Source organism: Grus americana, chromosome 8, assembly GCF_028858705.1.
Source record: "Grus americana isolate bGruAme1 chromosome 8, bGruAme1.mat, whole genome shotgun sequence".
Classification (NCBI taxonomy): domain Eukaryota; kingdom Metazoa; phylum Chordata; class Aves; order Gruiformes; family Gruidae; genus Grus; species Grus americana.
The window spans coordinates 17,189,183-17,205,579 of NC_072859.1; the positions used below are offsets into that span (position 1 = coordinate 17,189,183).

The following is a 16,397-nucleotide window of genomic DNA, read 5'->3' on the forward strand; positions in this document are numbered from 1 at the left end:
CTGGTAACTCTAGGGAGAGCGTTGTTCTTTCGGGCAGAGAATGAAAAGCTGGGTTTGTGCGTGTGTGTGTGTGAGTGTGCCTCTGTCCCGCCACCTCTGTCGAGGCAGGGAAGGGAGGGGCAGGGCAAACCCTGACCCTGGCGGCGGTTGACTTGCGGACTCCTAGAAATACTATACCTGTGGCAGTAACTGCTGAGAGATTTGATACAATGCTTAGGTGTTATAGGAATGGAGCCCATGGAAATCTATTAAATATTCTTTAAGTATAAAGCACTGGTGTCATCGAGATACTTCACTGAGTAGAGAGAAAAGAAATGCTTTGTCTTTTTTTTTTTTTTTTTTTTGGTCAGTTAAAGAGGATCATATATAAAAGTGCTTCTTTCTGTCCAGATTTGCAATTTCTGTAAGTCGGTATTTAGTTCAAAATAATTAAGCCCATACTTACTGCTGAAAAGGTTTTTTAAATACTTCCTTTTTAGTTAGAGTGGGTTGTTTTGTGGGTTTTTTTCAGTAACGTGGGAACAGAGGAGCAGGCAAAATAATAAATGACTTCCTATACTAGAGGAGGAACAAAAGCTTGTATTTTGAAGCATTAGCTGAAAAACGCTTAGATTTGACTGTAACCTTGGTGAAGGCCTCTATTTCTGCCAGTAAAATGGGGAGAGAATGTTTATTTCAAGTCAAGGCTTCATACCATTCAGGATTACCAAACTAATTGGTGGGGCACTTAAGTTTCTGAGATAATTTCATAGTATAGGCCAAATAAGGAGGTCTCTACTTATTATTGAATCTTCTTCAATGATCACTTTTTCATGGCATTTTTGTAGATATTAAGGCATTCTACGTATGAAAACTCACAAAAAGAGAAGTGCGGGGTTTATCTGTTTCTCTCATCTCAAAACTGAGAAATTTCAAAGATAATTTATTCTGGCCCGTGTGCTTTCTGTTGCCTGAGAATAATAGTTATAACATTTTAAATAGATTGTCAGATTACAGTGCAAGGATATGTGGGGGAGTGGAAATTGCATGACATATAGAAGGAGAGAGAGAGAGAGAGAGAGAGCGCGCGCGCAAGAACAGCTTGATAGCACTTCAAGACCTGTTGGAAGCACTGACCTGGCTGTAATCTTGTGGGGGGAGTTTTTGATGTTTGACAGGCTTGTGTTTTTTCTGATAGTAGCTTGAAGCCTTTGAACTATTGCATATGCTTTCCTCAATCTATTTCTCCTTATCATAATGGGCTGTAGGTTCTTGAACATTAATATTCTTCTCAAAGTCCTGTGACCTGTTTGCTATAGCAGCTACCACATCAGTTTATCTTGTTTAAAAACAAACAGACAAAACCCCCAGAAAATACAGGTTGTAGAAAGCTGCTTCTAAGCCATTTTGGGACCAAGAATCCTCTCTTTTTTGTTATACTAATGAAGAAGACTACATTGCTTCTAGGAAGACAATTAACATGAAATCTACCTTGAGTTTATAGTGGCTATAGTTTTAACTGTATTTCTTCCTGTGATATGTTAACTTTAGTAGCTTCTCAGTCATGCTTTTTCTGTTTCCCTAACTTATTCTCTTATCACACAAAAAAATAAATCCAAGGAAACTGATCTGTTTTTTGTCCTGAACTTGACTTTCTTCATCATTAAGGTCGATCACTTTCATTATTTCCCGTGTGCATCTGCATAGTGCATGCAAATGTGCCAAGTAACTTAGCAGGGAGAAAAGAGTAATATATCTTGCACTCATTGTAATTTATTGTTACTGGTTTTGAGGGAGGGAGGGCCAGTGGGTGGGAGGAGGCTGTGAGGAAATTTGTTGTGTTAAAAGTAAGTAGAGTTTTCACAAAAGTTGACTCCATCTTGTAAAGACCTGAGAACATAAGGCAGTTGGATGTATTAAAACCACATTCAAGCCTTCTTGGCTTCATAGCATATATAATGATAAAGACATGGTAAGACTTTAAGTATTCCACCATTGGTGGTATGTTAACACCAGGTATAGACTTCAGAGAGTTTGATCTAACAGGGAGAACTGTTAGAGATCACCCGGACTGCAGATCAGTAAGACTTTGAGAGAAGTGTGAATCTTTTAATGTCCAAAACTGGTTTGGATATAACTGAGAGTTTTGAGATAGCTTGAGAGTCTGATTTGGAACTCTGAAATTGCTTTTCTCTTTCCTTTTATGAGGTTTCCATTAGCATGAGCATGTACAGCCTTGGACTGTTTGTTAGGCTGTTCATCAATCTCTGAGGCCGAACTGGAGATTTCCCTTTCCTTCACTTCCCTTCTTCCGGTGTATTGAAACAACAAAATAACAGCCAGTGACACTAGTTGTGTTATATTGTGGTATGGAAAGGGCACTTATTCTTATACCTGTATCGGGTTGAACAAACCATCAGAATGCTTCTTCAAACTGTGTGAATATCAGAAAGTTTTCATGAAGACAAGCTGAGCCAGAAAGTTTGTAAAGCCAAGACATGAGTAGGAGGATATTTTGTATGTTATTTTGGGGAAGTGAAGGTTATTTGTTTCATTGTTCATATGGTTCTTTTTTGTTTTGAGCAATGATGTGAAGAGATGCACATCCCATTGGATTAGAGCTTGGTGCGTGTTTGGTCTTGCCCACCAGATACATATTTTATTCTATGTCCAGTCTCATACTGTTTTGCTAAATGCCATGTTGATTTAAAGACTTCATTTGTATTCCCTCACCCTCATTTGTAACAAAAAACAGGATGTCAGAAGTTACATGGAAACCCTTCGTGCCCTCCAATTCTCTGAATTCACAGTCTGACTCCTGTCGATTCCATTCTTGTATACTTTCCCAAATAACAGACTGAAGAAAGAGAAATGGCACTCTATATAAATACAAATTCACCTAGCCTTTTAACATTATATTGGCATGAGTCAATCTTGTTTGCATCTAGTTAGAGGAAACTTGTATGACTTCCAAAGTGCTCTGTTTTCTTAGATGCTGCATTTTAACAAATAGGAATGTGTACCATTAAATATCAGTTCCTTTTGGGCTATCATTCTGCTATGATGGCAGATGTTCAAAGCACACTGTCTCTTAGGGAGTAAAATTTTCAGGGTTTCTATATCTAGTAAAGTCAAACATTCTTTGAATCATATGCTAAAGTATTTGAGACATTCCAGAGTCTTCAGCTGAAGAGGCTCCCTCCTTGCATTGTTTATATTCAATACGAGAAAAATTTATGGATAGTTTGGCAGGACTTTTGTTACTGATCTAATTGTTGTAGTTCTTGGTTTGCGTTTATGAAGAAAACATAGTAGAGCAGCAGATAGGCAAGCAGATACATTTATGGGTAGAAGTTAGCAGACCTGTTGTGTTGGGGGGTGGGGGGTTGTTTTGAGGGGTTTTGCAGGGAGGATTGCTTGAAATATTATCAAAGCTTCTGTACACGCATAATTGTTGCTAAGTGTCTTGCAAGTTCTTGAATGTAGGTATTTTGTACTAACTTTGGAACTCTAACTTGATTCCTCAAAACAAGACTCAGGCGTGAATCTGAGGATTGGGTATTGAATTTGTAAATCATGGGATGTTATTGAGAATGACTTAAATGGTGCAATGATTAGGACATAAATGAGGGAATTTGGTTTTCTTTCTTAAGAAGGGCTTCTTTGGAGGGGAGGTTAAACGGAAAATGCCGTACTTCAGACGGTCATTGTTTGTTAAATTCTCAGACTATTGACTATTGGATCGGAAACCTACTGGATTGCTGTAATAATTATCCTGTGATTTGGTTAGGAGAGGGAATTCTCAGCTTGCTTTATGGGTTCTCAAACATGAAGTGGTTGACAGTTTACTGTCATTGTAAGCCTATTGTGGACTCATCTGGTATCCACTATTAAAGCGAAGCTTTCATTGGTTTTGATACCCATTTGTATGAAATGTCACGTGTTCCATTTCAGCATAGTGGTAATGTTGCAGGAAAGCCTAAGAAAAATCCCTCTGACTGGATAACCTGCACTTAAATAATCAGAATTCAGAGATTTGGAGGTGTTTTTTATAAACCAATAAGAAAGTACATCTATTAAGCACAGAATCTCAGCAGCCCCAAAAAGGAGAATAATAACATGTATGTGCAATATGAGCAAGCTAGCCTCCAATTTTTCAGACTCTTTATAAATGATGTTTGTTGCCTTACTACAGTAAACACAGAGTTGAGTTTTCAAATGATTGTGTGAATTATATGAAGCTCTTTTTTCCCCCTCCTACTGTTTAAGTTTGTTTTTATCATTCTTCTCTAATAATAGAGCTGAATTTACTGGAAACAAGCTCTGTCAGTTTGGTTCAGCTATATTTGCATTTTAGAGCTTCCTATCTCTGGACCACTTGTTTTGCTGAGAACAATTGTGATGGAAAAGCTGATTTTTTTTTTTTTTAAAAAAACAAACAAAACCAACTCTGATTATTTTGAAAATAATTATGTGATATTTTTAATACTAGCCAGCAGAAACTCTGTCCTCAAACCACATGGCAAACGGAGAGGTGATTTAGTATTTCATATCAAGGGCCCATATTGAAGATTTTTTTGTGAGAGTGTCGTTTGGTTTCTTTAGGATTTCAATTTCTATTTGGATCTGTGTAACTAATAATGTCAGTTCTTATTAATTTCTCAACCCTTTTCTATTCTTTTCAACAAGAAACCTGACCAAAGTCAGACTCTCTCTGGGCAGAGATGCTATTTCCAGAGGCTTTTCTACTCTAGTACGTAGTAGCTGTGCTCAGACAGAGCCTTGGCAAATTGAAGATGTAAAAAAAGAAAAAAAAAATCTAAATATTGTTTATCGTGTAATTAGCGAGTATTTATTGTAGGACCTTCAATAAGGGAGAAGTGGGAAGAGGTTTGTTGTGGAAGCCTGGAAACCTTATCCAGCCTGTGAATCTCTGCAATGCAGCTGACAGGAAATGGCAGAATTCTTCCATAAATTTGAGATCAGTTTTAGTGTTACTGTAACACTGAGCCTGTTATGATAACCTCTGAGTAGAAGTAACAGTAGCTTCAGTGCAGCAACACTTCGATAGTATCTGTGATGCTGAAGCTGGAGAAGAGCTGGCTCTATAGTCCTCCTGCTCCCTTTGAATTTTAAAATTTTTTTAAATTTTTAAATTTAAAGGGAGCAGGAGGACTATAGAGCCAGCTCTGTTTTCTTTGCAACACCTGTGCATTCCCCAGAACCAGAGGAACTCTTGTGCAGCTGTAAGCAGCTGACTTCCAGGCTGCTGGGCCTTCAGGGTGCTACTCTTATTTTTCAACATGAAACTTGACCAAGGTCAGAACAGATTCTCCCTGCCCATAACTGTTATTTCCAAAAGCTCTTCTGCTTTCTGATTTCATATCAATCTCTGCTGCTTCCGTGGCTTTTCCAAGTTTTATAGGAGGCACCTGGTTGACTACCACCTAGGTTAAATAATGTAGGACTGGCTGACGTTTAGGTCTGTGTAGCCACTCCATAGAGTGGCTTTTGTAGGCAAATATAACTGTATAGAATAAGGCAGCCTGTCTTCTGTAATATAACACTATAAAGTGAGCACAAGGCAGCATTTTTTGAGGAACAGCAACCTGTTAATGCGCCTGAAGTGTTTGTTTCATGAAGTATTTTGCTCACGATAACAGAAAAAAACCCTGTACTGTATGGCAGGCTATAATTGATTGTACAAGAGACTGACAGCTATGCAAATCCCTAATGTCAACAATGATTTGAGCCAGCAGGCTATGCATGCTGAAGAAGAGAATCCCGGTAATCTGCTCCTGCCCTTATCTCTTGGGTAGAGCCCCTTAGTTTGCAGCCTGTTAGAAATATGTGCCCAGTTTTCTGCTAGATTTATTACTTGAGCAAGACTCTTCAGAAACAGTTTTTTCCTTGCAGTATGCTAATTACCAGGCTTAGAAATACATTCTTCCAAACCAAGCTGTAGCATGTCCTTTGTTTTTTGTCAAAATGTTCTTAAAACTTTGCTTTTCATTAATGATTCGAAGTTGATGTCTGAGTCTTCAGAGAGTGTGAAGGAGCAAAAAAGAGGAACTTTGTGGATAAAAATGGAGAATTGCTTGGGTCCTGCTCTTGTATGTGTCTCCAGATCGGTTGTTTTTTGTTGTAACTTTTCACATGTATAAAAGTTAATATACACATGTGCCTGATGTGCAATTGGGAGCAATGTGACAGGATTATAATACAGGCTACATCTTGAGGTATTCGACTGCCTCAAAGCAAAGCAGAAGTTCGGTTCTAGATGCCTTTGTTAGTCATGCTATTTAACTTCCATTAAAGTGGAGGCTTTGATGATTGATGTGCTATGATAAATCTTGTTTTTGTTTTTTCTAGCACCAAAAATGATAGCTGCAGGAAAATTTTCAAGTCTTCCCAGAAATGTCCCAGTGAACCACCAGTTCTCGTTAGCTTCTTCCATGGACCTTTTGACCACTAAACCTTCGCCAACCGAGCATCACCCAGACTCCTTCCAAGAGATCTCTATCCATGGCACTCTCCCCAGGAAGAAGAAGGGGACAATTCCCATTAGTTCTTGTGATATGTTTAGCCACACGGGAACATTGCCATATACCAGAACACACCGGCAGCAGCCACCTTTTGCACAGGATGTTATAGAAGAGTACCCTCTGCAAAATGGAAAGAGCGACAAACTCCATGCCAGGTACCTTGTAAAACCTTGATTTACCTATGTTTGTTGCATAGGAATTATTATGCATTTTTCTAGACCTCTAAATATCCAGTTATAGGTGCAGCTGTTTATTATAACTCTGCATTCTAACAGAGGTTCATTTTTCTCCCTAGTACTCAATTTAGGTCTTGATGGAAGAAGCCAAACAAAAAACAGTGTGAAACACGTGTGAGGTGGGGAGAGGGAGGAGTGAATCTGATATATAGATTTCAGGAATTCTGAAATTTCTTCTTTTTTTGACTTACTGAATAGCTTAGGTTTCAAAATAATTTTCTTTTTGCAATAAGATCAGTCTGTTAAATACTCACACATGTTTAAAATACCATTCTATGCCACTCTTTCTGTGGGATCTAGTGATTTGGATTTTTAGTCTTTTGACATCTGCGTAGTTTTTAAAAATAATTTTTAAGGACTAGGTATTGCTTCTGAATGTTTAAAAGATATAGCATTGCATGTACTATTCCTGTGGAGGAAACTTTTAAAAGTCACTGAATTGCTTTGAAATGACCCTTTGCATTGTTCTAACAGAGCAGTTTTAACCAGGAAGTCAAACTGGTTAAACTTGGTTTTGATTTGGATTCAGTGCTTATATGGATGGAGTGCAGAGGAAAAAGAATGAGTGGCATTCCAGCTGCCTCCAACCTAGAACTACACGAGTTATCTTTCTTGAAGATTTGGTGGAACCCAGCATACACTGAGCTAACAGCAAATTATCCCTGTTTATTATTAGGATTTATAGTTTTGCTGTGTCCATCACTGTAACATTTCTTGTTCTCAAATCTTTTGAGGGAAGGACAGTTCTAATTATGTGGGGTTGTGTGTGTAGAGTGGTCTTTGTGTGCTTTTTACTTATGGCATACAGGATCAAGCTTTCTTCTCACTTGAAACTAAGTCTTTCTTCTCTATACCCCATTCACTTTGAAAGGAAAAGGGCCCTCAGTGTGTTTAGTATTCCTCAGTCACTGATCTCTGAGATGTACCTTCTTACATGAACTGGCTTTTTAACATAATTTCCTTCTTTGATTTGCATACTTTTAGAGAATGCAAGGAGCCAGGGCAACTGCCATAAAGAGAATATGGTGGTATACACTGAAGTTTTATCTTATGTCTTCCTTCTCAAGAGCAGTCACTAAACATGATTTGCAAGAGATATTTTCTTTTCTTGAGAGACCAAAGCCTCCATATTAAATATATTTATACTTGTAACTGATAACTTTCCTTGTCTTGTGAAGAATACTTTTGCACAAGCAATAAGAGTAAGAACAGAATGCTTGAGAGGAAAATAGCAAGAAGTTCTGCCTGCTCAGAATTAAAACATGATGCTTTTGAAATAATAAGAGATTCAAAGGATGTTGTTAGTGCAGCCTGCTAATAGAATTTGTGTTGTCTGAGTTGTTGCAGCAAGTGCTGTTCCTGTGTTTGATCATCCAATTGCTTTGCTAAAACACACACTGAATGCTATGGTAACAACTTCTAACTTTTGCTTTCTTTAATTTTTTATGATTGATCTTTATACCTTCTGGTCCATGACCAGACAGCCCAGTTGTATTACAGCAGAAGACACTACCAACTCAGCAAGTATATCACTTCTTGAGTCTTACTGGGATGACTCTGTACCTTTCATTAGTATGCTTAAAAGAAAATTGAGAGAGTAAGTTTGATTTTCCTGTGGTAAGCATTCTGCCATATATGCTAAGGTATATTCAGGAGTAAATCAGTCTTTCATTGCTATAATGCTGTTTACATTAAAAGTCTGAACAAACATTTAAATCAAACTTTTTCATGATGCATCGTTCAACCCAAATGCTATATTTGATGTCAGTAGACCAGAACTAATAGTCTAATTTTAAAAACATAACTGTGATAACTTTTTCAATAATTAAAAATTAGTAAAATAATCTTTAATTTATAAATACTCCATGCATAATTTTGTGGGACAAAAAATAAGCCAAAGCAAGGTGAATAGGAAAAAGGTAATGAATTGTGTCATTGCCTAATAGAACTCTTCTGATTTCCAGAAACTTTTCTCCAGTCTTATATTACAGCTACCTAATTGCATTACTCTGCAGCCAAGACGAAGTGTATGTATAGTAATTTATTTGTAGGATTATATTCTGTCAGGATTTTTACACATATATGACCAGAAATAGTATGTCTTTGTGGAATTTCTAGTATCTTCTGGTTTAACGTGGAAAAATAAAATTCTGATGTACAAAAGCACTTTTCTAATGTTGCAGTAACTAATTCATGCAGTTTCAGGGGGGTAAAAAAACAACCAAAACAAAACACACAAGAGATGAAGTGTTTTCAAACCTGAGAGTCACTACTGAAAACTTGGAGAAATTATTTTGTCAGCTTTCAGTACAGTAAGGTTATGTTCTATTTGATTTGGGAATGTACACCTGTGCTAATTAGTTCGGGGGGGGGGGCTGTGGAAATCATTCTTGAGAAGGCCTATATCTCATTTTTAGAGTCTCTTGGAAATAATAAATGGCCAAAGTTAGAAGCAGTTGAGCTCTTGAAAGTTCTTTTTATTGGCTAAAATAAGAATTCTCTCTTGAAAAAGAACTTCACTTTTCTTCACTTTCAAGAGAGAATTCTTATTTTGACCTGTAAAACTGTAAAGCTGCTTCTGTGCAATATTCTTTATTATCTGATGTTGACAATTGAATCTAAATAAAGCACAACTGGAATTTCCCTTTGACACCTAGTTCATGGTTATCTTTGTTTAATTAGCTTCACCTTATATTATGATACTTTTATTTAAAAGAAAATTTGTTCAAATGCATATCTGTTGCTAGAACCTGTAGTCTTTTTTTTGGCCTGTGTTTTGTGACTGCCATCAGGAAACTCAAGCTCTTTTTGATTATTTAAAGTTTCACATTTGTGTGGATGATGAAGGGGGTCAGGCCAGACATCTATCTTGCTCTTCTTACCGAGACAAAAAGTACCTGGCTGTATTTGTTATATCAAATGCTTCATTTCACTATGCTGATACTCATGGTCTTGTGCAGCTATCTTAACTAGTACCTCTTCCAGGGAAGCAGAATAATTCTTGTTTCTCTATTCTAGTGTTTTGGGAAGGGTACATGTTCTTTCACTCCACCTCCAATACTTTCCTAGTTTTCGTAGGCAATGCTAGCTCAATTATATGCTTAATTTTAGACTGTCTATAGACCTTACAAGGCATATTTCATTTCAAATAAATGAATATTGGAAATGTCAAACTTGCTTCAATTTTTCTGTGACCAAGCGCATCAGAACTCTGCAGTCCTTATTAGGAAGATTTGTCGTACCTACATTTGGGCAAAAATCGGAGAGAGGATGTTGTTAACAATAGCCTCATGTTGTTAAAAGCACAAACTTGAATTTACACTGAAATAATTAAAAATTAGTAAAGTAATCTTTATAAATACACAATGCATAATTTTGTGGGACAAAAAATAAGCCAAAGTAAGGAGAATAGGAAAAAGGTAATGAATTGTGTCGTCAGAAAAAATGATGTCACTTGGAACTACCTGTGCGCTTGGATGATTATGGTTTTCTCTGACTGACATTCCAGTTTAACAGATTTGTGACATTTTCATGCTTTTTTATTAATGCAGCCAAATATCCCTCAGATAAACAAGACCTAAAAGTAATGCAGAACTAGCACTACCACAGCAAATTTGAATGTAGTGATGAAGGCAGCTGTCAAAGACTAATTTCAACATTCTACACCATTTCATTTGGATGTCAACAGTACCCATGTAGTCTTGGGTTAAGGTAATAGTTGTCTCTGTGGGTCTGGTACTGGCTCTGAGACAAACATTCTTAAATGTTTCCTCATTGTAGAGATGCAAGGAATTTCTGAGGGTTGTTAAGAGGATGGAATGGAGCAAAAGTTTTTGCAAAGAATCTTTTGCAAATATTCCAAAGCAAGAGTAGATTCCACTATTGATACTATGCTTTCTGTTTCATGAGGCAGTGTGATTGCGAGACAGCAGAACAAGTAGTTGCTGCTTGGCTTGTCTGGCAGCTGACAGCTATACTGTTCCGTGTTCCTAAACTTGCTAATAAAAAAATAATATAACAAACAGTTTTATAAAAACTAACAGTCTGATTCCAAAAGACCTGTTTCTCATACAAGGCTTATGTTTTGTTTGACTTTCAATAGGGTTGCATATGTATTATCCATTATGGGTAAGCCGATCCACATATCAGGGAAAGAAGAAAGAGGAGTATAAGACACATTCTGAAGGTTTTTCCTCCAGATGGCATTTTCAGTTGAAATTAGTGTTTTTACAAGACACACAAAAATCCATTCCATAGTCATGGGTGCTGCTGCACGTATTCTTCAGTACTTAGTATAGAATAGCCATGAACAAAGATTCCGCGCCCCCCCCCCCCCGTGGTTAGGATATTCATAGCATTTCTTCTTATGTGGATTCTCTGACTAATAAATTTTGAACCTCGTGCCACAGTTTTCTTCTTAGCAAGTTGTCATGGAGGAAGTCATTCCTTCTGCTGCCTCTAGCCACTTATTTTTTGAAATTATGAGAAAGAAATACATTTTTGATACTCAACTGTCAAACAGGTCATTAGTTCCAAAGTTGTATTGTGGGGAGAGAAATAATGCAAGTGGTATGATAGTTTCAACATTGTGCTCTTCGAGAATCAGGCTAATAAAGATGTGATCTTCACAATCAGTTTAAAGCATGATGAAGGAAAGAAAAAAGGTGCTCCTTTCTCAATACCAGTAATTCCTCTATTGTGTGCAAAGTAATAGGAAAAAAAAACCCCAGCCTGTATTCCTGTTGAAACAAACAGGCTTCACAACAAAATTAAGTGAAATTCAGTTTAATAACAGCTCTGATGTGAAATTGCAAACTGTCAAGAGGCCAGAAATAGGATCCAAATTTGCACCAAATTGGTATTGTTGTGTTTTGTTGTTTTGTTTTTTTTCTCATTGTGATGATTTGAAGGAATTTAATATAAATTTCAGGATCAGTGATCTAGCACGGTAGTAAAAGCAAAGCTAAACACAATTTCTTATGAACAAGGTTATTTTTTTATGCATTTTTTAACATGCCTGGTAAAGCCCTTAGTGTTTCATGTGTGTCCAACTCAGACTTTTTAGTAAAGATACTTGACTGATAAAAGTATATGTATGAGACATTTAGCATTTGATGGAAAGAAAGTTGAGTTAGTTTTGTTCTTGCCCTGTATGTGTAGTATGGGATTCTTTGAAGAATAAAACTTTGGATATTTTAGCAGAAACTGCATGGTCACACATTTGCATTGTCACTGTCTTTCCTCTGCTGACCCTCCCCTAGGAAGTGTTGAAGTGCACCATCTGCCAGAAATGATCATTCTAAGTTTTCATGCTAATTAAAGCCTTTGAACAAAGTTGACATTAATTTACACTGACTGTTTCCTGTTATACAGGATGTTTGTGAATATATGCTGTTTTAATTCCTGTTTACTAGCTGTCTTTCCAGTAACCATTTAATCTGTTCACACTTGCAAAGATGATTTCTTATTCAAATTCCTTTCATTGTCTATACTGACATTTCAAGAATAGAGTCACTGGCAAACAGTAGGACTGTGCTGTTGGAACTGGCTTGGAATCAAAATACTTTATACATTTCTCTAAATTATGTATAATGCCTGGGATGCTTTGTTGTATCACTGTTCCTGAGAGGTTCTGACCTACCAGCTTCTCAGAATTAGATTTTTTTTTTCCCTTCCCTGTTTTTAAAGCTTTACTTTTAACTGTCTGTATATTTAGAAGCATATAGTTGCAACTACAGAGCTATAATTTTAATATTTTCTCTTTTTCTCCTAACTTGATTCTGTGTTTTCAAGCCTTGTAAATTCCTGGCTATGCTGATAGTCCTGAATGCGATTGTAGCTACAACACTACTACTCTTTTTATGTGGCTACAAACTATTCCTTTTTGTAGGTAGTATAAAGACATAACAGCTACTTTTTACTCTACCAAAATCTCAGATGTGAGCTGTTCATATCCAACATTTTTTTTTTTTAACATGGTTTAGGAAAAATTAGGAAAAAAAGAAAAATTTCATCTGGTTGGTGTGGGGAGGGGTGAGGGGGCAGGTTGTGATGAGCTTGATTCTTTCACTGAGGACATGGGCAAACCAGTAGCTCTAACGTCTTCCAATGCTCACTGAACCCTGTTGCAAAAAATGAAAATGTGGCAAATAATCTGTAAACTAAAATGTATTTTATAGGTTAGCCCGAAGTATCTGCATACAGATACTAAGAACCTACTTAGTTTCTGTAGTTTTGAAAGTATCATAGGTGTATATTTAGACAGACTTTAGACTCTTAATTTGAGTACTGGTCAGCAGACATTTTCCTCTTGTTTTTTTATGTCAGTGTTTTTCCCCATTATTTCCGATAAAGTGCTATCATCTAGCATTGAACTTGCTGCAGCAGAGAGTTATTCTAGAGTAGATTAATTTATCTGGTCATTTAGGATGTTCTGTGCTCTTCAACATTTCTGATTTTCAAGGCTCTGCATATTTAGCTGGGTGTGACTTGCATAGTTGTCTCATATAACTGTCCAGGGGAAAAAAAAGAGTTCAATTTTAAACTTAACTAGTACTGCTGACATTAATAGGGTAACTTCATCATCATAAAGTTAAACAGGCTCACTGTCCTCTGCAGGACCTTGTCCTTGGAGGGCAGTACATTTGGAAGTTAGCAAGGTGTTAGTCTTGAGGTATAAAGCTATTAATGGCTGGATTCCGAATATAGATATGGATATAGAATGCAATGTAGTTCTTCAGGTATGAAATCTCCAATATTGGAGATTAATTAAACCTGAGTCCTTCAGCTTCTGAGCAGAGGAAATGAAGTACCGTATAGGATGGACACAGCTGTATCATTGTTTGAAAGTAATTGTGGGATCAGTACCTTATTGTTAATGAATTACTTCCCAGGTAAACTTGGGCCCAAATTTCTCAGAGCCCAACCAAAATGAGTGTTATTTTTTAAAAGCTTCCCAAAACCTTCTGTCTTTTCAGGCTGTTTCTTCTTTGGGCATAGGACACTGTATGTAGTGGAAAGTTTCTTGAATTACTCCTTCCGTCACACCAAAAGTTTCTCTCCTAGCTGTTCTGTTTCCTGGTCTCTTTTGTAAAGGTTCTGGAGAGCCCTATTCATGTGTACCAAGTACAGTATCACTTCCTCAGCTGGCCTTCTTTCCACATGTGACCATTTATTTTCCTTTCCACCACTTTTATGCTTTAAATAAAGATCCACTTTCCATGAATACTGCAGGACATAACAGTATGTTGGTACATGTCTAATAACCAACAATCCTGCAGATAAATGTGCAAGTGACTATTTTCAGTCCCTGAATGAAGATAGGTAGGAAGCATGTATCAAAAAGGCAACTACAATTTTAAAATACCTTTTTTCTCACTTGCCCTTGGGTACTTACTTCTAGTAAACACTTTTCTTAATCAGGGCAGCAACCATTTTAGAGGCCTCCTTCTTAAAAATACAATAAATCAGAAGAGACCATGATAATATTGTACTATGATAACTGTCCTTATGTTTTTAGATTATGATAGGCCACTTCTATATCAAAAGTTTTACCAACTGCCAGGCACCTGTTAATCTGTCACCTTCTGGGTGAAAAACTACCATTTGTAGCTATACTTCTTCCTTTCAGCAAGAAGTGTTAGCATAAGGTATCCTGCATTGCAATTTCTCCTATGCTATGGACTGATATGTTTTTTTTTATGATAGATGGTGAACTACCTGCTGGTCTCTGCAAGTATTATAGAAGCTACAGTCAGTTCTTTACAACTCCTCTTCTTCTATACCCTTGTTAGCCTTCTTAATACATTAAACTGCTTTGTTACACTTCACAATTTGTTCTTCTTGAAGGTATTTTCAGTCTTTCTGTAGCTGAAAAAAAGTGTAGAGCCAGTGGATTTTTCATTGCTGTTGTGGTTGTGAGATAATTTGACAGTTCCACATTTGAAGAATTTCAGCTACTACTGCAGAAACCAGTTTGCTTAGCACAGAAACATAGACACGCCTGAAATTAAAACCAAGTACCCCTAACATTTGCTAAACAGCTCCAATAAAGGAACAGTACTTCTATGCCTGCTTTTGCCACTTTTACGTGCTAAGGTTGCATGTTCTCGGAGTCGTGTTCTGAGCTTGTTGCATCTCGTCGGTGCAAACTTGTCAAAATACAATCTATTCTGATGTGGGAGGCAGGGAGATGAGTGATCAATTGTAACACAGGATTATAAATTTCTGTTGGTTAGGAGGAAATTAGTGAAATTGAGTAGAATATCCCCAGTGTAGTTAAATGTCACATAGGGGGATACATTCCTAATGCTTACAATATCCAGTGTAGAGAGGCGTTTGATGCAATGAGCTTCTTAAATAGGGAATAGACAGGGAGGACAGTTCTTCCCACCGTCATCTTATTCAGTACTATAGCAAGGGATTAACTTTGTTATGCCTCAATCAGCATACACATTCCTGAAAGACACATTAGCCAAATTACAACCATGCTTTGTGAATAAACTGTACCCAGATTTACATGAATTTCAGATAAATTGATGGAGTCTGTGATTCTACTGAGCATTTGTCAGTCTTTTGGGAATGTGCATATTCATTGTGCAAGGTTTAATTATTTTTGAAGACTTAGAATTTTGCAGAGCTAGATTCTGCATAACCACAGCAACTAAAGCACTGACTGTAAGGAGTTACCAGCTGAAGGTGTAAGTCAGCAGATGACAGCACATATATAGAGCAGTTTGTAGAAACGGTGACCATTTTGTACAAGCTGCCCAACCACTACTTTCACAACATTGTAAGTCTGGGACTCCTACTGTTAAGGAAAATAAAGGAAAAAGAATGGGGGTGCCTAGTCTGAGCTTTTGAACAGGTTGTAGAGAGCAGTACTGTATATGGTGCAGAAGTAGAAATTGATTTGGAAAAGGTAGAAAAAATGGGGTAGATTCTTTGCTGTGATAAGTAAAATGAAGCAAGTAGGGAGATGCAGAAGGTTGAAGTGGTAAAAGTAAATGGCTTTAACATTATCTCTGCAGGAGCATTCTGAAGAAATATGAATGAATTGAGATTTCATTTAATTCAGAGAAAAATACATTGTAATTTTCTTGAGTTTTAATTACTGAAGAGCCCCTACTGTTCTTGTGTGAACTGCAGGTCATTACACAGTTAGTCATAGCAGTTTGCACTTGTTTCCACTGGTGTTTGAATGACTCATGTCAATGGTGTTGTGCAGCTGTAGAAGGGTGGAATGGCCTTAGGAATGTGGTAGGAGTGTGTGTGTGAAGCAGAAGCTGCTGGAGGATAAAATCACTGGATCTTTTACTCTAGTTTACAGTACAAATAACATCAGTCTGCAGTACATATGCTTAAACACAGTATGTCTAGCATGCTCAAACTTGCACCTTCATACTTAAGTAGCGGTGTATTTCTTAAACCTACATAGATGGAGCGATTTCAAAGACGCAAATTGAAGAAGGCATTTGATCCCATCTGGTCTCTTTATAGCAGTTCTGTCTGTGTAAGCAGCCATGCAACAGCTTGGTATGTTTTCAATTTCTCAGGCTCCCTTTGAGCCTGTATTGTCTCCACTCTGATTTGGTGTTGGCACTGTTGAGAAGATGTTCTTCTGGGCATCATTCTTTCA

General features: G+C 37.2%; 1 protein-coding gene across 4 annotated transcripts in view; it reads left to right on the forward strand.

The window, feature by feature from the left end:
- BCAR3 (BCAR3 adaptor protein, NSP family member) overlaps positions 1 to 16,397 on the forward strand; it is a 109,050-nt gene that overhangs the window by 49,271 nt on the left and 43,382 nt on the right. For all 4 annotated transcript variants that reach the window (XM_054833794.1, XM_054833795.1, XM_054833793.1 and 1 more), the window contains one exon: positions 6,352 to 6,679. In XM_054833794.1, coding sequence (XP_054689769.1) covers positions 6,352 to 6,679 — 328 coding nt within the window. The remainder of the gene's footprint in view (positions 1 to 6,351; positions 6,680 to 16,397) is intronic.